General features: G+C 54.2%; 1 protein-coding gene across 1 annotated transcript in view; it reads right to left on the bottom strand.

The window, feature by feature from the left end:
• Nucleotides 1-571: 571 nt before the first annotated feature.
• The window catches only part of LOC143838696 (maestro heat-like repeat family member 5), a 29,427-nt gene continuing 7,573 nt past the window's right edge, over nucleotides 572-22,425 (bottom strand). Inside the window, exons 5-20 of the mRNA XM_077340444.1 lie at nucleotides 18,539-18,634; nucleotides 18,020-18,155; nucleotides 16,874-16,983; nucleotides 15,054-15,203; nucleotides 14,234-14,388; nucleotides 13,759-13,900; nucleotides 10,061-10,257; nucleotides 9,444-9,581; nucleotides 8,541-8,655; nucleotides 7,664-7,804; nucleotides 6,397-6,573; nucleotides 5,989-6,144; nucleotides 5,148-5,249; nucleotides 3,062-3,167; nucleotides 2,787-2,840; nucleotides 572-1,182 (exon numbers count right to left, since the gene is read on the bottom strand). Of these exons, the coding sequence (XP_077196559.1) occupies nucleotides 1,031-1,182; nucleotides 2,787-2,840; nucleotides 3,062-3,167; nucleotides 5,148-5,249; nucleotides 5,989-6,144; nucleotides 6,397-6,573; nucleotides 7,664-7,804; nucleotides 8,541-8,655; nucleotides 9,444-9,581; nucleotides 10,061-10,257; nucleotides 13,759-13,900; nucleotides 14,234-14,388; nucleotides 15,054-15,203; nucleotides 16,874-16,983; nucleotides 18,020-18,155; nucleotides 18,539-18,634 (2,127 nt within the window). The 3' untranslated portion in view covers nucleotides 572-1,030. The remainder of the gene's footprint in view (nucleotides 1,183-2,786; nucleotides 2,841-3,061; nucleotides 3,168-5,147; nucleotides 5,250-5,988; nucleotides 6,145-6,396; nucleotides 6,574-7,663; nucleotides 7,805-8,540; nucleotides 8,656-9,443; nucleotides 9,582-10,060; nucleotides 10,258-13,758; nucleotides 13,901-14,233; nucleotides 14,389-15,053; nucleotides 15,204-16,873; nucleotides 16,984-18,019; nucleotides 18,156-18,538; nucleotides 18,635-22,425) is intronic.

Genomic DNA, 22,425 nt, shown 5'->3' with positions numbered 1-22,425 from the left:
CTTCAGATACCAGGAACGACTCCCCACTTTCCAAACAAACGTTCAAAGAACAACATGGCAAGTGGATACTCACAAGTACTGGCAGATGAATTGATAATTTTCTTGCAGTAAACAACACAAGGTAATGTAGAGTTGTAACACAGCACAGAAATACAGTTCCCAGATGTATCGCGCTACGTATCTGAGTTACATGATGCCAAGCAATCTGTCTGTGAATGCTTTACAGGGGCTATGCTAGATGGAGTGGTTTCCTGGGAAATAGTGCATGGACAAGGACAACAGCCTGAGGAGGAAGGACACCGAACATCTCAAAAGGAGCCCCTAGTCATGTGATCTGCCAGTGCGGTTGGTGCCGGAGGTTTTGTTCTGAGGGGTCCTATACTGAACTGCAGGAAAAGACTCCTGCTTCTTGTACTCAAGGGCAAGGGTAGTCAACCTGTGGTCCTCCAGATGTTCATGAACTACAATTCCCATGAGCCCCTGCCAGCATTCGCTGGCAGGGGCTCATGGGAATTGTAGTTCATGAACATCTGGAGGACCACAGGTTGACTACCCCTGCTCAAGGGGGATGTGTGTGGGCTCAGGAAATGCTCAGGACCCCTCTGTGATAGCCCCGGGTCAAAGGAGAAATTGCCCCAGGGGGAATTCTCCATGACTTCTAAGTTATTTTCGTGCAGTTTGCATGGGGTCCATTTGTGGAAAAGCCAACCAGTACCATATTCAAGGACCAAGCATGTCCTGTAAGGGTGATGCCTGGACGGCACTTTGTACATGATCAGGAATCCTTTTCGCTTAACTGCTAGACAAACAAGCTCTGAATGCCACAGAGGGGTCAAGAACACGCTAAATCCAAAAAATAAAATGTTTCTGGAAACATGGGAGACCCATGTCTGGAGATACAAACTCTTTTGGAAAACCTTTCGATATGCAGGTAGAACCAGACACAACAGCATCCCCTTCTGGGGGGGGGGGAGGGGTGGTGCTGCAGACCCAGGAGACAGATCCAAAACTGTACTCCAGCAAGGAGCACCTAGCGCATGCAGGGCCTGCACACCCGATACACCAGTGCCCGGACGTTGCAGCCTGTGGGAATCTCGTCATGGACAGCCTCCAGGATTTTCATGGTCTGGACGGCCAGGCAGCTGACCGACGGCTTGGGGTCACACTGCAGCTCGTTGAGGGCTGCAAGGAGAGGAGAGAAGAACGGCTCAGAAGCTACAGCACTAAAGGAAATACCTGAGGAGCAGAGCTGGTTGATCACAGAACAGGTAGCAGGAGGCCCAAGGTGCTGCCTAGAGAGCCCCTAAAACTACAAGGCTTAGGGAGGCTGGCCTCCAGGTGGGGCCTGGGGATCCCCCAGAGTTCCAGCTCACCTCCCGGCTGCAGAGATCAGTTCTTCTGGAGGAAAGGGCTGCTTAGGAGGGTGGATGTTGCATCCCACCCCACTGCCCTCCCCAGGATCCAGCCTCAAATCTCCAGGTGTTTCCCAACCTGAATCTGGCCACCCTATCCACCCCTCCCTTGCTGGTGACGGGGGGGATCTGGCAACCCTCTGCATGCTACAGAGATTACTTCCCTTGGGGGAGCTCAGTTGGTCTGCAGTAGAACAACGAAATCTGAGTCCAGGAACACCTGAAAGACCAACCAGATATTCCCCTGAGGAGCTGCTGAGAGTCAAAATGCTCTTTGTCAGTCCCCAGTTCCTGGGGAAGCAGGGAAACCTGGGAGGGTGGGCTCTACAGCCCTGTCTCTCGCGGATTCCCCCATCCTCTCCAAACTCTGCTCTCCCCGGGACCCACCTCAAAGCTCCAGGAATTTCTCAGCCCAGAGATGGCAACCCTAGAGCTGCAGGAATCTTTTGTATTTGGCCCCCTTCCAGTGTTGGAGAATCTTTGGAGAATTCCAGATTAAGCTTAAGGTTCTGGTAATCACCTTCAAGACCATACGCAGTCTGGGCCCGGTGTATCTGAGAGACCGCCTCCCAGCCTATACCCCTCAAAGAGCCTTACGCTCTGCCACGTCCAACTGGCTGTGGATCCCTGGCCCCAGAGAAGTATGATGGGCCTTAACAAGGGCCAGAGCCTTCTTGGTCCTGGCCCCCACCTGGTGGATTGAGCTCCCTGAAGAGATCAGGGCCCTTCCAAAATTCCACAGGGCCTGCAAAAGGGAGCTCCTCCACCAGGCATTTGCTTGAGGCCGACCAGCCCAAAATACCCACTGCTCACCTAGACACCCCCTCCCATGACCGAAGGATCTTGTTCCTGTTCCTGTTTAAATACTGTTCTGGTTGACATCTTATGTTATGACTGTTATACTTGTTATATATGTTGCAATATTCTATGTAGTTACCCCCCATGATATTATATGTAAACCGCCCAGAGCCGTATGGAAGGGTGGCAAAAAATCTAAATAAATAAAGGTGGGTTCAGCGTCCCCATCCAAGCATGGAGTTCTCCGAATGACCTTGGGCCGGAAGCTCTCTCACAGGATTCCAGCCAGGGTGAAAGGGGAGATTCCCTGTTGTGGGTTTCCCGGGATGCGAGGCCAGCATGGCCTGCTAGTTTCAGTCCCTGACATTCTGCCAGGAACAGTGGCCGGCATCTTCAGAGGTGGGACATGGCGAGATGGGGATGCCGTAGTGAAGCATGGGCCTCACCCTGAGCAACTCGGAGGAAGGACAGGCCGGCAATGGGATCGGTAGGCGCCACACACCTCCAGGGGTGGCCCCAGGCCCAGGGAGAAAGTCCCCCCCATCCACGGAGCCTAGAGAGGAGGACCCAACGCACCTTTGCAGATGACCTCCAGCTTCCTCTTGCTCTTGGTTTCCTGGGCAGCAAGTCCTGGGCGGAGAAAAGAGAATGCTTCTTTGGTACCTTTCTCCTTTTCACTAGGGGGCAATTTTGTAGGGCTTTTCCCGCAGTTGTTCTTTGCTGCTGCATTCTCAGTGTATTGAATTTTGGATGCAGACTCTGAATTTGGTTTTGGATGGTTTTCTCCGGCGCCATCCACCTTTCTTGCAGGTGGAGGAAGAGGTTTGTGGAAACACAAACTGCGGACTCACCTGTCAGCCGGATGGCCACCTCCCGGATCGAGGTTTGGGGACTCTTGAGGTTTTTGATGCAGTTGGAAAGGAAATGACACTGCGGCACCTTCCGATAACTCTTGGCCTAGAGGAAGGTCAAAGATGCGGAAAGGGTTCATTCTGGGCGGGCGGTCAAAAGGGTCCAAATAAGCCAAAGGAATTCAGCAGAAGGAAGATCTTTATTCAGGCGACTTATAAGCCGCTTTTCTCTACCCGAAGGAGCCTCAAAGAGGCTTCCACTCACCTTCCCTTCCTCTCCCCACAACAGACACCCTGTGAGGTGGGTGAGGCTGGGAGAGCCCTGAGATTACTGCTCGGTCAGAACACTTATCAGTGCCGTGGAGAGCTGAAAGAGCCCTGATATTACTGAAGAAGAAGAGTTGGTTTGTATATTCTGCTTTCTCTACCTGAAGGAGTCTCAAAGGGGTTTACAGTCGCCTTCCCTTTCCTCTCCCCATAACAGACACCCTGTGAGGTGGGTGAGGCTGAGAGAGCCCTGATATTACTGAAGAAGAGTTTGTTCTTATATGCCGCTTTTCTCTACCCGAAGGAGGCTCAAAGCGGCTTACAATTGCCTTCCCTTTCCTCTCCCCACAACAGACACCCTGTGAGGGAGGAAAGGCTGAGAGAGCCCTGAGATTACTGAAGAAGAAGAAGAAGAAGAAGAAGAAGAAGAAGAAGAAGAAGAAGAAGAAGAAGAAGAAGAAGAAGAAGAAGAAGAAGAGTTGGTTCTTAGATGCCGCTTTTCTCTACCGGAAGGAGTCTCAAACTGGCTTCCAATCACCTTCCCTTTCCTGTCCCCACAACAGACACCCTGTGAGGGAGGTGGGGCTGAGAGAGCCCTGAGATTACTGAAGAAGAAGAAGAGTTGGTTCTTATATGCCGCTTTTCTCTACCCGAAGGAGTCTCAGAGTGGCTTCCAATTGCTTTCCCTTTTCTCTCCCCACAACAGACCCCCCTGTGAGTCAGGTAGGGCTGAGAGAGCTCTGAGAAGAAGCCACTCTGTGAGAACAGCACTGACAGGACTGCGACTAGGCCAAGGTCAGCCAGCTGGCTGCATGTGGAGGAGGAGCGGGGAATCAAATCCGGCTCTCCAGATCAGAAGCCGCCACTCTTAACTCTAACCCCACTGCTCATGACTACACTGACAGACGCCAAAGGCAGAGCCAAAGGCAATCCTGCCGGCGTTCTTTGTCCTCCAGGCCTGCTGGCATCAGTCCCAGGCATGACTCTTACTCTCCTTTCTCCACTCACTTTTAAGAACATGACGACCTTAACTATGTGTGAGAAGATGGCTTTGCACAGCCGGTCACCCTGCTTCGAGGAGGAGGAGGATGAGGAGGAGGCAGAGGTGCCTCCATGCTTGAAAGGAGACTGATGGAGAAGAGAGAATCGCTCTCAGCTAAAGCTTCTTTTTCTTTTGTAGTCCTAGAGTAAGCCATCAGCTTGTGATTCTACTTATTTTTGTTGTCGAGAAAATCGGAAGCCTCCTCTTGATATTTTTCTTCTGTTTTTCCTTTACCCTTTAGCTGGCTATATGTCCCCATGTCTGTTTTCAACTAGCTTTTGTTAGCTATTATTTCTTTTTTTAAAATCTTGATAAAAATTATTATAGCCATCCCAATAATAGAGATTTTATAACCCCTGAAGGCCGGGATAATCCGTTTCACCCTGTTACAATTTATGGCCGTTGACTAGCGTTCCCCGCAGTACCTTAGAGCAGGGGTAGTCAACCTGCGGTCCTCCAGATGTCCATGGACTACAATTCCCATGAGCCCCTGCCAGCATTCGCTGGCAGGGGCTCATGGGAATTGTAGTCCATGGACATCTGGAGGACCACAGGTTGACTACCCCTGCCCTAGAGAGCCTATGGCCGATTGATACTAAAATATTAACAATAATAATTTATTTATTTATTTGATTTCTATATCACCCTTCCGTATGGCTCAGGGCGGTTAGCATACAACATGGGGGATACATGGAACCTAATAATATAAGGCAGTCTTCAAGCAAAGGCTGGATACACACTTTTCTTGGATGCTTTAGGATGCTTAGGGCCACTTACTATGACGAGACAGATGGACCACTTATCCCGATTCAGGATCAGAGGCTGGAGTTTCCTGTAGTTGAGGATCATGGCCACTTTGGAGAGGGCATCCCAGCAGGCCTGAAGGGAAGGGAGAGTGGGTAAGGCTGAAACTCAATTCACGTTCTGAGCTGTCTCTTTTCTCTGCCTCAAGGCTTACAGTTTCCTTCTCCCCACAACAGACACCCTGTGAGGTAGCTGGGGCTGAGAGAGCTCTGAGAGAACTGCTCTGGGAGAACAGCTCCTACAGGACTGTGACTGGCCCCAGGTCCCCAGCTGGCTGCAAGCGGCGGAGGCATGGGGAATCAAACACAGCTCTCCAGATTAGAGGCTGCTGCTCTAAATCACGACTCCATGCTGGCTCTCTGGATAGTTAGGACAGAAAGAATTTAAATCTAGGATGAAATATTCCTCCGGCAGGCCTGCCAACGCAGCACAGCCATCCTTTCTGACTCTTGCACATTCCTATCCGGTCTGAGGCCCCCTCCGCTCTCTAGCTCCCCACAAGGGGTGGGCAGGAGGGATGGGGTCAGTGCTTGGCTCTTGTGGCCCTTCCTTTCCTGCCCAGGGAAAGGCCAATTGTCACTTGGGGCCAGGAGGTGAATTTCCTCCAGACCAGACTGGCCAGGGATTCTGGCATGGCGGGGTGAGGCTTGGGGACATCATCTGGGCATGGAATTGGGGTCCCTGTGGGTGGACAGGTGGCTGTGAGTGTCCTGCATTGTGCAGGGGGTTGGACTAGATGACCCTGGAGGTCCCTCCCAGCTCTAGGATTCTGCGACGCCCTGCAGCCCAGAAGCAAGAGCCGGGCCAGGCCTACCGCGATGACGATGGGACTCCGGTCATGGAGGTGCATCAGGAGCGGGACCAGGCTCTGTAGGGCGTAGTACTTCATCTGGCGCCTGTGGGGGTTGGCCCCGGTCCCCAGGATGTTCCCAAAGAGGCAGATGGCGAGCGAGCGGACTTTGTGGGACTCCTGCGGGTGAGAGCTCAAAGGTCACCGTTCCTTGGCCAGCCTGAGCTCTGGAAACAAAACCGCGTCCAGGCGACAGAGACGGGCACACTGCCATATTCCTCCGGGGAGGCCCGTAAACGTTGTAAGGGGCGGCTCCTTCCTGAGCCGGAATTCAACTGGACAGGCCTGTGGACCCTTCTGACATGCAAATGGGCCAGGCGGGAGGAAGCCCGGGTCCCTCCCCCCTGGGTCTTCCATCCGGTCGTGACTTACATCGTCAAAGAGTGGGAGCACCTGGGTGGCCACCTCCTCCACCAGAGACGCGTCCCTCACCCCCTCCAGGTAGCAGCTCAGCAGCTTCACCAGCCGGAGGGCCTTCAGGGTCATCTCCCGGTCTGGCTCCTGGAACCGTTTCAGGACCTCCGGCACTAGAATCAGCAGCTTTGTCACCTGAAGGAGACAAAACACGGCCAGCTCCCTAAGCCACCAAGACAAGAGACGGGGATGCAAGGCTCCAGGTGGGAATTACAGCTCTCCTACAGGAAACTAAAACGAGGACCATTAGAAGAAGAAGAAGAAGAAGAAGAAGAAGAAGAAGAAGAAGAAGAAGAAGAAGAAGAAGAAGAAGAAGAAGAAGAAGAAGAAGAAGAAGAAGAAGAAGAAGAAGAAGAAGAAGACGACGACGAGTTGGTTCTTAAATGCTACTTTTCTCTACCCGAAGGAGGCTCAAAGCGGCTTCCAATCCCCTTCCCTTTCCTCTCCCCACAGCAGACACCCTGTGAGGAAGGTGGGGCTGAGAGAGCCCTGATATCACTGCTTCAGTGCTGTGGCAAGCCCAAGGTCACCCAGCTTGCTGCATGTGGGGGAGCGGGGTATCGAACCTGGCTCGCCAGATTAGAAATCCGTGCTCCTAACCACTTCACCAAACTGACTCATTAGGGGAAAGGGTGATTTAGAAGGTGCACCATATAGCAGGACACCCTATTAAAGTCCTTCCCTGCCCTCTGCAGGCTCCGCCCTCCAACCCAAAGAAGAGACGTAATTGCAGCGATAAACTTTTTGGTGGACGCAGGGCATCGTGGTCATGCAGGGTGACTTCTCGCCATGTTTTTGGGAGGCTGGGAAAACATCTTTCAGAAAGAAAAGTGACCAACCGGCAGGTCCCTGAGACACCAAAGGGAGAAGCGGAGAGACTGGGCCGTAGCACTCCAGACCCAAATGCCCGTCGCCTGGGCCTTTCATCTGGAGAGGCCGACTGAGCCTGGGGCCTTCCGCACACCACGCAGACCCTGCCCCTGTGCAGCCAGCAGGGCATCATCCCGCTCTGCCCCTGAGCAGAGGAAAGACTCCCCCACCCAGGCTCACTGCAGCAAATGAGGCCACGGCGTTAACATTCACCCAACCACACCCTGGATGTCCCCCTCCGGCTCACACCAGGGCCCGCTGGCGGGTTCAGCACGAGCAAGGCCGGGATTCTGGCCCCGGCCTCGTATCGGAGGGGAGGCGCAAGCTCTGCAGGGGGCGAGAGGGGCTCACCCACCTGGTCCGGATTGTCGGCCAGATGGAGCATGCCGTCCAGGGCAAGGGAGCGGAGGACCGCCTTGGGTGCGACCAGCTGCCTGCTGAGGTGGCGGAGAACGTCTCTGTCCCGCACCATCACGATGTCAGAGCTCTGGAGTAACTAGGAGGGAGACGAGGAAGGGGCTGGCTACGAAACGCTCCCAGGGTCTTTTTTCATACCCTGCTTCCCACCCCTCAAAAGAAGACCAGTTGGTTTTATATCCCGCCAAGGGTCGGGAACCTCTTCACACTCTGGTCCTTTCAACCGGAGAAGACAAGGATTGACGCAGGGGCCCTCTGCAAGCCAAGCAGGCTGCCCCCGAGCAACGGACAGCAGGTACCACCTACCTTTACGCCTTATAGAATCCTAGAGTTGGAAGGGGCCACACAGGCCATCTAGTCCAACCCCCTGCTCAGTGCAGGATCAGCCTCCAGCATCCAGGAGAAGGATCTGTCCAGCCGCTGCTTGAAGACGGCCAGTGAGGGGGAGCTCCCCACCTCCTTAGGCAGCCCCTTCCACTGCTGAACTAGACTCCTAGAATCCTAGAATGGGAAGGGGCCATGCAGGCCATCTAGTCCCACCCCCTGCTCAACGCAGGATCAGCCCTAAGCGTCCTAAAGCATCCAAGAAAAGTGTGTCTCCAACCTTTGCTTGAAGACTTCCAGTGAGGGGGAGCTCACCACCTCCTTAGGCAGCCTATTCCACTGCTGAACCACTCTGACTGAGAAAATCTTTTCCCTTATATCTAACCTATATCGTTGTACTTGTAGTTTAAACCCATTACTGCGTGTCCTCTCCTCTGCAGCCAAGGAGAGAGGCAAGAGGCAAGGGCAGAGGCAAGGCCACCCAGGCTCACCTCAGCAAACAAGGCCATGGCGGTGATGTGCTCGCTCTCGTCGGGGTCGTCCAGTACGGCCATGACGTGCTCCACCATCCACTTGATCTCCCGGGGATGGCTCCTGACGATCGCCCTGACAAGAAAGGAAAGACCCTTCCTGGTCAGAATCACACAGAGGGGGAAGAGACCACCAAGGGCCACCCAGTCCAGCCCCCCACCTTCTCAGGACTTAAAAACACCCTCTCCTGGTAGGTGCTCCTCCAGTCTCCTCCTAAAACCCTCCCACAAAGGAGACGCCACCACCCGCCGAGGCAGCAGATCCCATCTATGAACAGCCTTCGCCCTCAGAAAAGGCTTCCTAATATTTCAGTGGAACCTCCTTTCCCGTCATTTGAACCCCTGGCTCCTGGCCCGGGTCTCCAAGGCCTGCAGGAAACAAGCTAAAGGTAAAGGTAAAGGTATCCCCTGTGCAAGCACCGAGTCATGTCTGACCCTTGGGGTGACGCCCTCTAGCGTTTTCATGGCAGACTCAATACGGGGTGGTTTGCCATTGCCTTCCCCAGTCATTACCGTTTACCCCCCAGCAGCAAGCTGGGTACTCATTTTACCGACCTCGGAAGGATGGAAGGCTGAGTCAACCTTGAGCCGGCTGCTGGGATCGAACTCCCAGCCTCATGAGCAAAGCTTTCAGGCGGCTGCCTTACCACTCTGCGCCACAAGAGGCTCATTAGGAAACAAGCTGGCCCCTCTTCAATACAACTATCTTTGATGTAATTCAACACAGCTTTCCTATCAACCCTTGTCCTCCTCTTCTCCAAGCTACACAGACCCAACTCTCTCAACTTCTCCTGGCAAAGCCTGAACTGCCACTGCCCACATCTTCAGCACTTCACCTTCCGCTCCCTCCCAAGCGACTCTTACCGAGTGAACAGGGACACCCCTTGGTGGAAAGTCTCTGCTCTGGAGAGAAGCTCCCAGAGGACCATCTTCTTGGCCAGGAGGCCCTCGTTCCCATTGTCCACGTTCCGCAGGACCACTCGCAAAGTGCTGGCAGTTGACCTGCAGGCAGATCCAAATCCCTGTTATGGATCCAAAGCCCCCATTATGGGTCTCAGGCAAAGGTCTGTCACCCCAGCTTCCCCCTGGTCCTTTCCACTGGGGATGCCAGGGATTGAACCCGGGACCTTCTGCATGCCAAGCAGAGGTTCCGCCATTGAGCTATGGCCCTCCTTCATGGCTCTCCAGGGACTCAGGTCTTTCTCATCTCCTCTTGCCTAGTCCTTTCCACTGGAGACGCCAGGGATTGAACCTGGGACCTTCTGCATGCCAAGCAGAGGTTCTGCCATTGAGCTATGGCCCTCCTTCATGGCTCTCCAGGGACTCAGGTCTTTCTCATCTCCTCCTGCCTAGTCCTTTCCACTGGAGACGCCAGGGACTGAACCTGGGACCTTCTGCATGCCAAGCAGAGGCTTAACCTCTGAGCCACAGCCCCTCCTTTAGGCCAATGTCCCCCTGGGGGGAGGAAAGACTTGTATCACCTTGCAAGGCTCGAAGAAGGAGGCTCCATGTTTCGTCCGATGTGGTTCCTGATGTTCTTCCATGTCCACACTCTTCGTTGGAAGATGAAGGAGATCCAGAAGATCAAGGCTAGGCAAAGTTTCTCCCAGCAGTCCTTGACCTCCTCTTTGAAGGCAGGAAGTGGCTGCTGCAGCAGCTCATGGAGAACTCGGGTCGCCTGCAAAGAAAGAACAACGAGGTCACTTGGGGTCCTCCTTCCTTTGGGGAGAGGTCAGCCGCAACCGTTTTGCCCAAAGGAGCACTCGATTGTGGGCAGGGATTTAACGGAAGGATCCTTTGATTGCTGAGGATCTTTCCAGCCTCGGAATGCCACGCCCTCGAAAGGGCCTGCTAAGGTGACCCTGTTATTTTTTCTTATAGTTATATATTTATTTTCCACCCCATCTTCTAAGACTCGGGGCAGATGGTATCATAAGAAAATCACATAACAATAAATATGCAGATTAAAAAAAATTAAGCAGAGGCTAGAGAGCCCCATCTGACAGGAATGCTGATTTGGTGAACTGAGTGAGATTGGGAGTGGGGGGGCAGAAGGGGCTGCGTCTGGGCTGGGCTCTTGGGGCCCTTCCTTGCAGGCCCAGGGAATTGCTGACCGCTGCTTTGGGATCAGAAGGCAGATTTCCTCCAGGCCTGACTGGCCAAGGATTCTGGGGGGTTTTTTGGGGGGGGGAGGGCATCATCTGGGCAAGGAATTAGGGTCACTGTGGGTGGACAAGTAGTTGTGAATTTCCATAAATCTGCAGGGGATCGGACTAGATGACCCTGGAGTTGCCTTCCAACTCTATATTTTCTATGAAAATATAAAATCCTAATTTTATACAATCTTTTATGCAAATTTATACAATCATGATCTCATGAAGGCCGCAGCCTCCATGCCCTATTGTTGGTACTCCAGAGGAACTGGCTGGCCCCTGGGTGAGATGGGAGGCTGGACTGGAGGGACCCTCCCTGGCCTACCCAGCAGGGCTCTTCTGATACTCTTATGAAGGCCTCGGCCTCTCTGCCCTGTGGCTGGCCCTGCAGAGGAACTGGCTGGCCCCTGGGTGAGACGGGAGGCTGGACTGGAGGGACCCTCCCTGGCCTGACCCAGCAGGGCTCTTCTGAGGGTCTTCTCAGGGGAAGGCCTCGGCCTCTCTGCCCTGTGGCTGGCCCTGCAGAGGAACTGGCTGGCCCCTGGGTGAGACGGGAGGCTGGACTGGAGGGACCCTCCCTGGCCTGACCCAGCAGGGCTCTTCTGAGGGTCTTCTCAGGGGAAGGCCTCGGCCTCTCTGCCCTGTAGCTGGCCCAGCAGAGGAACTGGCTGGCCCCTGGGTGAGATGGGAGGCTGGACTGGAGGGACCCTCCCTGGCCTGACCCAGCAAGGCTCTTCTGAGGGTCTTCTCAGGGGAAGGCCTCGGCCTCTCTGCCCTGTGGCTGGCCCTGCAGAGGAACTGGCTGGCCCCTTTGTGAGACGGGAGGCTAGACTGGAGGGACCCTCCCTGGCCTGACCCAGCAGGGCTCCTCTGAGGGTCTTCTCAGGGGAAGGCCTCGGCCTCTCTGCCCTGTGGCTGGCCCTGCAGAGGAACTGGCTGGCCCCTGGGTGAGACAGGAGGCTGGACTGGAGGGATCCTCCCTGGCCTGACCTAGCAGGGCTCTCCTGAGGGTCTTCTCAGGGGAAGGCCTCGGCCTCTCTGCCCTGTGGCTGGCCCTGCAGAGGAACTGGCTGGCCCCTGGGTGAGACGGGAGGCTGGACTGGAGGGACCCTCCCTGGCCTGACCCAGCAGGGCTCTTCTGAGGGTCTTCTCAGGGGAAGGCCTCGGCCTCTCTGCCCTGTAGCTGGCCCAGCAGAGGAACTGGCTGGCCCCTGGGTGAGATGGGAGGCTGGACTGGAGGGACCCTCCCTGGCCTGACCCAGCAAGGCTCTTCTGAGGGTCTTCTCAGGGGAAGGCCTCGGCCTCTCTGCCCTGTGGCTGGCCCTGCAGAGGAACTGGCTGGCCCCTTTGTGAGACGGGAGGCTAGACTGGAGGGACCCTCCCTGGCCTGACCCAGCAGGGCTCCTCTGAGGGTCTTCTCAGGGGAAGGCCTCGGCCTCTCTGCCCTGTGGCTGGCCCTGCAGAGGAACTGGCTGGCCCCTGGGTGAGACAGGAGGCTGGACTGGAGGGACCCTCCCTGGCCTGACCCAGCAGGGCTCTTCTGAGGGTCTTCTCAGGGGAAGGCCTCGGCCTCTCTGCCCTGTGGCTGGCCCTGCAGAGGAACTGGCTGGCCCCTGGGTGAGACGGGAGGCTGGACTGGAGGGACCCTCCCTGGCCTGACCCAGCAGGGCTCTTCTGAGGGTCTTCTCAGGGGAAGGCCTTAGCCTCTCTGCCCTGTGGCTGGCCCTGCAGAGGAACTGGCTGGCCCCTTTGTGAGACGGGAGGCAGGACTGGAGGGACCCTCCCTGGCCTGACCCAGCATGGCTCTTCTGAGGGTCTTCTCAGGGGAAGGCCTCGGCCTCTCTGCCCTGTGGCTGGCCCTGCAGAGGAACTGGCTGGCCCCTGGTTGAGACGGGAGGCTGGACTGGAGGGACCCTCCCTGGTCTGACCAAGCAGGGCTCTTCTGAGGGTCTTCTCAGGGGAAGGCTTCGGCCTCCCTGCCCTGTGGCTGGCCCTGCAGAGGAACTGGCTGGCCCCTGTGGGAGACAGGAGGCTGGACTGGATGGACCCTCCCTGGCCTGACCCAGCAGGGCTCTTCTGAGGGTCTTCTCAGGGGAAGGCCTCGGCCTCTCTGCCCTGTGGCTGGCCCTGCAGAGGAACTGGCTGGCCCCTGTGAGAGACAGGAGGCTGGACTGGAGGGACCCTCCCTGGCCTGACCCAGCAGGGCTCTTCTGAGGGTCTTCTCAGGGGAAGGCCTCGGCCTCTCTGCCCTGTGGCTGGTCCTGCAGAGAAACTGGCTGGCACCTGGGGGAGACGGGAGGCTGGACTGGAGGGACCCTCCCTGGCCTGACCCAGCAGGGCTCTTCTGAGGGTCTTCTCAGGGGAAGGCCTCGGCCTCTCTGCCCTGTGGCTGGCCCTGCAGAGGAACTGGCTGGCCCCTGGGTGAGACGGGAGGCTGGACTGGAGGGACCCTCCCTGGCCTGACCCAGCAGGGCTCTTCTGAGGGTCTTCTCAGGGGAAGGCCTCGGCCTCTCTGCCCTGTGGCTGGCCCTGCAGAGGAACTGGCTGGCCCTTGGGTGAGACGGGAGGCTGGACTGGAGGGACCCTCCGTGGTCTGACCCATCAGGGCTCTTCTGAGGGTCTTCTCAGGGGAAGGCCTCGGCCTCTCTGCCCTGTGGCTGGCCCTGCAGAGGAACTGGCTGGCCCCTGTGAGAGACAGGAGGCTGGACTGGAGGGACCCTCCCTGGTCTGATCCATAGGGGCTCTTCTGATGCTCTTAGGACGGGCTCTCTGCCCTATTGTTGGCCTTCCAGAGGAGCTGGCTGGCCACAGTGTGACACAGGAGGCTGGACTAGATGGACCTTCAATGGACTAATCCAGCAGGGCTCTTCTACAGTTCTTAAGTGCTCTCTCAACTATGCCGGAACCTTTCTCTACTTATCTCTACTCCCATCAGTATTAAGCACACTCTAATATGGGGAGGAGGGGGGAGAACCATACTAAAACCCAAATCCCAGCCTGGAACTGGTCCCTCCTCCGTTACTCACCGCAAAGCGCAGAAGTGCGGTCTCCTCTTCAGGAACGTTGGCGCGTAGAGGCTGGCCCTGCAAGCAGGCCAGGAGGTGTATCAACACTTCTTCAGCCAAGTCTGAGAAGCACACCAGAATCTTCCACATGGTGATGGCTGCGCTGTAAATTGGGACAAGCAGGATCTTTTCAGCTGGCCGCTTGCTGGATGAATTCTGCCCACGGCAGAATTCGGAATACTCGATTCGGAGAAGGGGGAGGAAAAGCAGCCTGGGACCACCAATGAGGGGGCACCCAGCCCTTCCCTAGGCAGCCCATTCCACAGGTAAAGTACTCTGAAAAAATATTCCCACTCTTTGGGACGTGAAGAAAGCAAAGATGCATCCAGAAGCACCCAGGTGAAATTCTCTCAAGGCAAAGCGCTCCCAGGCTCCTTGGCCAGAAGATGCCAAGAGGGTCCACTTTCGGAATCACCCAGGGGTGGCTGGAGGGTACCTGTCGCACTGCGGCGAGCAGTTCAGGAGCATGTACACCACCTCAGTCATGTAATTCTTGCCCATGAAGGTGAGGGTCCGGAGCACCTCCTGCTGAGCCAGGACATCGGTGATGGAGTCCACATGGTCATGGATGAAGACCACAAGCGTGGACACCTGAATGGAAGGGACAAAGACAGAGGAAGGCCAAACCCAGCTGAAATGACAGAAATCCATTCCAGAAGATAAATTCAAGTGACTACCCAGAGGAATCTGTTTTTATACCCCTTTTGTCTCTAACCGAAGGAGTCTCAAAACAGCTCAGAAGTGTCTTTCCCTTCTTCTCCTTGTACCAGGCACCCTGTGAGGTAGGTGAAGCTGAGAGAATTTTGGGGCCATGAAGATGCCATAATTTTGGCGTTTTGCATGACGTCGCCAACCTCCCGTGTCCATCCAGCAAACCTCAAGCAACATCCGCCATTTTATAGTGCTAGCTGGGGAATCACATAAAGTGGATTCCCCAACCTAAAAAGCGCAAATTACAGGAGAGTAACCAGCAGACCACACACTAAGGAAATGTATGGAGGCGAAGAAGCGCTATCTCGGCCTCCAATGTCCTGCCTTCGTACCTGCTTCTCTTCTCCCAGGGACAGGGTTTTTTTTTATTGCAAACTGCCTGGAGCAACAAATAGGCATTCAATCATGCAGGCAAAGCACAGTTTAAACACAAAGCATGCCTCTCTAAAGTCGTCTTCTTCTTATGTCTACAAGCATAAGAAAACAGGATAGCCCCCACCCCCATCCCCGGGATACCGGAATGAAGCCATCTCTGAGCACTGTACCTGCCCCAAGGTCAGTGTGGGGTCCCTCAGGATGGCCTTGACAATACAGATGGCCGCCGGGGTGTTGCAGAGATTGTTGTCATCCATGCCGCCAATGGCCACGGTCAAGAAGTCGGTCAGCTCCTCAGGGCTGAGGTACTTTTTGAAGAACTGCAACACAATGGAACGAAAAGGGGTGGCTGAGGAGAATGGCAGGCTACAAAAAATGGTTTGGTTTGGAGTCGCCAGGCCTGCACTGCCATTGATTTAGGATCCCATAATCTCTGCTTCAATTCCACAGCACCTTCCCTGCCATCGCTGAGACCTCCCCAAGCCCCTCCGCCATGGACTTCAGGGGTTATCAAGATGCTTCCAAGTAGGCTGAGATGCTCTCGGCAATATTACCCTCAGGCATCTAGCGAATCCCAAGGACATTCCGCACCCAGTAAAGATAGTGAAATGCTTACCTTAGGCAGACGCCATATTTTTGTTGTTTTGTGTAACGTCACCTACATCCAAGCATCCAAATAGCAAACCGGTAGCTACATCCGCCATTTTAAAGTGCTAGCTGAGGAAACGCATAAAGTGGTTTCCCCAAGCTAAAAAGCGCAAGCTAGAGGAGAGCAACCAGCAGGCCACACACTAAGGAAATGTGCAGAGCCGAAGTAGCGCTAACTCCACCTCCAATTCCTGCCCTTGTACCCACTTCCGTCTCCCTTCTCCCAGGGACAGGTTTTTTTTTTTAAGCAAACTGCCTGGAGCAACAAATAGGTATTAAACCGTCCAGGCAAAGCAAAAAAAAAAAAACTCCCCCCACAGTTAACACACAAAGCATGCCTATCTAAATCCCCCTCCTCAAAAAATTTGGGAATGAGATTAATATTTAAAAGATTCAAGTCTCTTGATTCCATAAGGGGTGGCATTAAAACAAGCACTATGCATCTATGATTCTAAGACTTCAATGGAGAAGTCTTACTTTGAAAAAATTAACTGCCATCGCGGTCCCTTTAAAACAGGGAGAAAAGTGATTGGCTGCCTGGCTTGATTGACAGGCGGAGGAGAGTCGCGTGTAAAGAGCGTTGCTCTCTTCCGCCATTTCAAGCAAGCATGCAGAGTGCTAAGAAGTGGGACAACGCAGCAGGCGAATGCGAGAGAGACAGAAGGTGAGGAATGGCCAGAGGCGTGTTATTTTTTAGTGTTAAGCCATTTCGCTGGCGTATCGCTATTTTTTTCAATGTGCAGAACTGGCCCCAGAATTCCGGAAGAGGCCAATCCAATAATACCGATGCATAACCGAACTACTTTAATACCGGTGGATTTTAACGTGGTGATGTTTTATTGCATTTGTTCTGTTTGTGATTCTGCCTAGGACCAAGAGATCCGAGGCAGGATCGAAGCAGGCAATGAAACTGACTAGTGCGCGGCTAGATTCTATCCAAAGGATCCAGTCGGTTGAAACCAAAACGGACCAATAGCGCACACTGGCGGGAACATCCACTGTTCGCGACTGTATATAAGTTGGGTTTTTGCAGGGGTTTCTCAATTCAAGTTTAACCTCTCGTACCACCAGGCTGAGATGGCTACAAACAGCCGATTGGGCGTCCTGTATTCCTGGCTTCCAACAGATTTAACAGTATTTTTAAATTGTTTTCAATAAAACATCGGCCACGGTTGGTTTCCAAAAGCCCAGGCTGACAAACAAGCAAGGTCCCAGGCCAGCTGTCGGAGATCTCTTCCGCAATGGAACATGCCAGAGAGCTGGACCTCACTTGTCAAGCCAACAGACTGCCGATGCGCCACGGTGCTTCCCGGCAGCCGTAGCGCTTCTGGGATGCAGTTACCATGGTGACGTGGCTGGGGTCGCTTAGCCAAGTGACCCACTGGGTGTCCTCTTGCTCCCACTCCCTCTGGAGGAACTCTTTCGACTCTTGCTGGTTCGCCATGGCCTGACCTGCAAGACACAAAGGCAGCTTGGCCCCAACAAGCAACAGAGGGCTCTTTCTCTAGGGTGGCCGAGCAGGGCCTTAGGGGTGCCAACTTCCAGGAGGCGGCTGGAGAGCTTCTAGAACTGTAACTGATCTCCAGATGATAGAGAGCCAGTTTGGTGTAGTGGTTAGGAGTGCGGACTTCTAATCTGGCATGCCGGGTTCGATTCTGCGCTCCCCCCACATGCAACCAGCTGGGTGACCTTGGGCTCGCCACGGCACTGATAAAACTGTTCTGACCAAGCAGGAATATCGGGGCTCTCTCAGCCTCACCCACCCCACAGGGTGTCTGTTGTGGGGAGAGGAAAGGGAAGGCGATTGGAAGCCGCTTTGAGTCTCCTTCAGGTAGAGAAAAGGGGCATCTAAGAACCAACCTTCTTCTTCAGTAATATCAGGGCTCTCTCAGCCTCACCCACCCCACAGGGTGTCTGTTGTGGGGAGAGGAAGGGAAGGCGACTGTAAGCCGCTTTGAGCCTCCTTCGGGTAGGGAAAAGCGGCATATAAGAACCAACTCTTCTTCTTCTTCTTCTTCTTCTTCCCTGGTGGAGGGTTGACCGCGCACAATCGTTATGCCCACTGAGTCCCCCCCTCTCCCTCTACAAATTCTGCCTCCCCCAGCCTCCACACCCAATTCTCCAGAAATTTCGGAAGCCAGTTGGCAACCCTATCTCAAGTACATGCATTCTTCCACAAAATGGCATTCAGGGGGCAAGAAAAATGGAATACCCCAAAACGGCAAGGAGAACAGCTGCAGACCAGATTTCGGATTTAAATTATATTCACCGAAGATCTTTCCCTCGTGGGATGGGCCAGGTAATTCACGTGGCAGATTTCCATATCAGCGAGTGAAATGGCACTTCGACCAGCACCCTGCTCCCCCTCCCATATGTAAGTTAAGGTAGAGAGGTGGAATTTCTGCAGCTGTTAAAGCCATGGGGGGGAAAGAAGACGCATGGGCATGTCCCCGTGGCCACAAAAGGGGGAGAGGATCTATTGACTCACAGCGATGGCGTAGAATGAAGCTGCAGAGGTAATTGAGGCCTTCTGCTGCCCATCGGGTGACCTCCTCGCTGGGATCGGAGCAGCACAGGGTCAAGCATCCCAGCAGCTGGCCAACAGCTGGAAACTCTGTGGCTTCCTAGTGGAAAAGAAAACACAACTCCCCATCTCGAATGGAAACGGATGACAGAGGGGTGCATCTGGCCAGTAGGTAACCTCCTGGGTCATCTAGACTGACCCCCTGCACTATGCAGGACACTCACAACCCTCTCGCTCCTCCACTGTCACCTGCCACCCCCTTGAGCCTTCCCAGAATCAGCCTCTCTGTCAGATGGCTCTCCAGCCTCTGCTTAAAAGTCTCCAAAGATGGAGAACCCACCACCTCCCAAGGAAGCCTGTTCCACTGAGAAACCGCTCTGACTGTCAGGGACTTCTTCCGGAGGTTTAGACGGAAATTTAAAAATTCATTTCATACTATTGCAAATCCAGGTGAAAAGAGAGGCCACGGAGAAGGAAACTCACTTCGCGGCCCTGGATTCCTTGGCAAATCTCAGCCATCTTCTTGGTGGCTTTCTCACGCTCCTGGGTTTTGCTGGATGCTGTCCAACGGATCAGGAGCTGAGAATGAGAAAACAAGGCCAGGTTTTGCATCTCTGCCCCAGCGAGTCAGCGGGAGAACAAACAGAGTAAAATGGAATCCTAGAGTGGGAAGGGGCCATACAGGCATCCAGACCCACCCCCTGCTCAGTGCAGGATCAGCCTCCAGCATCCAAGAAGAGTGTGTATCCAGCCGCTGCTTGAAGACTGCCAGTGAGGGGGAGCTCCCCACCTCCTGAGGCAGCCCCTTCCACGGCTGAACTAGACTCCTAGAATCCTAGAGCGGGAAGGGGCCATGCAGGCCATCTAGTCCCACCCCCTGCTCAGTGCAGGATCAGCCTCCAGCATCCAGGAGAAGGATCTGTCCACCCGCTGCTTGAAGACGGCCAGTGAGGGGGAGCTCCCCACCTCCTCAGACAGCCCCTTCCACGGCTGAACTAGACTCCTAGAATCCTAGAGCGGGAAGGGGCCATGCAGGCCATCTAGTCCCACCCCCTGCTCAGTGCAGGATCAGCCTCCAGCATCCAGGAGAAGGATCTGTCCAGCCGCTGCTTGAAGACGGCTAGTGAGGGGGAGCTCCCCACCTCCTTAGGCAGCCCCTTCCACTGCTGAACTAGACTCCCAGAATCCTAGAGTGGGAAGGGGCCATGCAGGCCATCTAGTCCCACCCCCTGCTCAGGGCAGGATCAGCCTCCAGCATCCAGGAGAAGGATCTGTCCATCTGCTGCTTGAAGACGGCCAGTGAGGGGGAGTTCCCCACCTCCTTAGGCAGCCCCTTCCACGGCTGAACTAGACTCCTAGAATCCCAGAGTGGGAAGGGGCCATGCAGGCCATCCAGTCCCACCCCCTGCTCAGTGCAGGATCAGCCTCAAGCATCCAGGAGAAGGGTCTGTCCAGCCGCTGCTTGAAGACAGCCAGTGAGAGGGAGCTCCCCACCTCCTGAGGCAGCCCCTTCCACTGCTGAACTAGACTCCCAGAATCCTAGAGTGGGAAGGGGCCATGCAGGCCATCTATTCCCACCCCCTGCTCAGGCCAGGATCAGCCTCCAGCATCCAGGAGAAGGATCTGTCCATCTGCTGCTTGAAGACGGCCAGTGAGGGGGAGTTCCCCACCTCCTTAGGCAGCCCCTTCCACGGCTGAACTAGACTCCTAGAATCCCAGAGTGGGAAGGGGCCATGCAGGCCATCTAGTCCCACCCCCTGCTCAGTGCAGGATCAGCCTCAAGCATCCAGGAGAAGGATCTGTCCAGCCGCTGCTTGAAGACGGCCAGTGAGGGGGAGGTCACCACCTCCTTAGGCAGTTGATTCCAATGCTGAATGATTCTGACCATTTATTCTCCTGATATCTAACCAGTATCATTCTCCACATAAAGCCAATACTGCAGGTCCTCTGCTGCCAACAGGAACTGTTCCCTGTCCTCCTCCAAGGGACAACCTTTCAGATCCTTTAAGAAAGCCATCCTGGCCCCTCTCCACCTCCTCCAGGCAGATCATCCCCACGTCCCTCAGCTTTTCCCCCTAGGGCTTGGTTCCCCCAGCCCCTGGATCATCTTCGTGGCTCTCCCCTGTACCCTCTCCATTTTTGAAGTCAACATCCATTCTGAAGTCCACGCAGCATAAAGATTCTTCTCTCTGAAGATTTTCTGGAAATCTGGGCTTTTAAACATTGGGACATTGCAGGTTATGCTTAAACAAGAAAGCTTATTCTGAAACATTTCTGTTTTTTTAAAAAAAGGTTTTGGGGGAAACTGCCTTTTGAAAATAGCAGAGCTCAAAACCGCATCTCGCAGACAGAATCACAATTTTAAAAGTTGGAAGGCGCCTGAAGAGCATCCAGTCCACCCTGACCAATAATTCTCCAATCTCTCTTTAAACACCTCCAAGGGGAGAGAACCCACCACATCCCAGAGCAGCCAATCCCACCTCTCAACGCCCTTATTGTTAAAGTTTTTTCTCCTCTCCACCTGGTCCTGACTCCCTCAGGCTCCCTGCAGAGCTGCACCTGGCCCTCTAACCTTCAGTCTTTGGGAGTCAGCTGAAGATGGTTTCGTTTAGGACTGCAATGGATTAAAATAGCCCTACAGTGTGCTTTTGTATTCTGGTTTTATATATTTTCCTGTACCTTAATTTATGTGTTTTATTTATCTACTAGCAAGAAAGCCCATTGCAACCAGGAATGCAATGGGCGCTAGGACCCAGGGGACACCAGGAGGTGCTTTTTTTTCCTGCTGCGTGGAGCTGTGAAAGGCTCCTACAGGGTTTTTTTTTTCTGCTGCTTGGAGCTGGGAAAGGCTCCTGCAGGGTTTTTTTTTTCTGCTGCTTGGAGCTGGGAAAGGCTCCTGCAGGGTTTTTTTTTTCTGCTGCTTGGAGCTGGGAAAGGCTCCTGCAGGGTTTTTTTTTTCTGCTGCTTGGAGCTGGGAAAGGCTCCTGCAGGGTTTTTTTTTCTGCTGCTTGGAGCTGTGAAAGGCTCCTACAGGGTTTTTTTTTTCTGCTGCTTGGAGCTGGGAAAGGCTCCTGCAGGGTTTTTTTTTTCTGCTGCTTGGAGCTGGGAAAGGCTCCTGCAGGGTTTTTTTTTTCTGCTGCTTGGAGCTGGGAAAGGCTCCTGCAGGGTTTTTTTTTTCTGCTGCTTGGAGCTGGGAAAGGCTCCTGCAGGGTTTTTTTTTCCTGCTGCGTGGAGCTGTGAAAGGCTCCTACAGGGTTTTTTTTTTCTGCTGCTTGGAGCTGTGAAAGGCTCCTACAGGGTTTTTTTTTTCTGCTGCTTGGAGCTGGGAAAGGCTCCTGCAGGGTTTTTTTTTTCTGCTGCTTGGAGCTGGGAAAGGCTCCTGCAGGGTTTTTTTTTCTGCTGCTTGGAGCTGGGAAAGGCTCCTGCAGGGTTTTTTTTTTCTGCTGCTTGGAGCTGGGAAAGGCTCCTGCAGGGTTTTTTTTTTCTGCTGCGTGGAGCTGGGAAAGGCTCCTACAGGGTTTTTTTTTTCTGCTGCTTGGAGCTGGGAAAGGCTCCTGCAGGGTTTTTTTTCTGCTGCTTGGATCTGCGAAAGGCTCCTACAGGGTTTTTTTTTCTGCTGCGTGGAGCTGGGAAAGGCTCCTACAGGGTTTTTTTTTTCTGCTGCGTGGAGCTGGGAAAGGCTCCTACAGGGTTTTTTTTTCTGCTGCGTGGAGCTGGGAAAGGCTCCTACAGGGTTTTTTTTTCTGCTGCTTGGAGCTGGGAAAGGCTCCTACAGGGTTTTTTTTTCTGCTGCGTGGAGCTGGGAAAGGCTCCTACAGGGTTTTTTTTTTCTGCTGCGTGGAGCTGGGAAAGGCTCCTGCAGGGTTTTTTTTTTCTGCTGCTTGGAGCTGGGAAAGGCTCCTGCAGGGTTTTTTTTTTCTGCTGCTTGGAGCTGGGAAAGGCTCCTGCAGGGTTTTTTTTTCTGCTGCTTGGAGCTGGGAAAGGCTCCTGCAGGGTTTTTTTTTTCTGCTGCTTGGAGCTGGGAAAGGCTCCTGCAGGGTTTTTTTTTTCTGCTGCGTGGAGCTGGGAAAGGCTCCTACAGGGTTTTTTTTTTCTGCTGCTTGGAGCTGGGAAAGGCTCCTGCAGGGTTTTTTTTCTGCTGCTTGGATCTGCGAAAGGCTCCTACAGGGTTTTTTTTTCTGCTGCGTGGAGCTGGGAAAGGCTCCTACAGGGTTTTTTTTTTCTGCTGCGTGGAGCTGGGAAAGGCTCCTACAGGGTTTTTTTTTCTGCTGCGTGGAGCTGGGAAAGGCTCCTACAGGGTTTTTTTTTCTGCTGCTTGGAGCTGGGAAAGGCTCCTACAGGGTTTTTTTTTCTGCTGCGTGGAGCTGGGA

This window comes from Paroedura picta, chromosome 5, assembly GCF_049243985.1.
Source record: "Paroedura picta isolate Pp20150507F chromosome 5, Ppicta_v3.0, whole genome shotgun sequence".
Classification (NCBI taxonomy): Eukaryota; Metazoa; Chordata; class Lepidosauria; order Squamata; family Gekkonidae; genus Paroedura; species Paroedura picta.
This window is presented reverse-complemented; position numbering and strand designations above follow the sequence as displayed.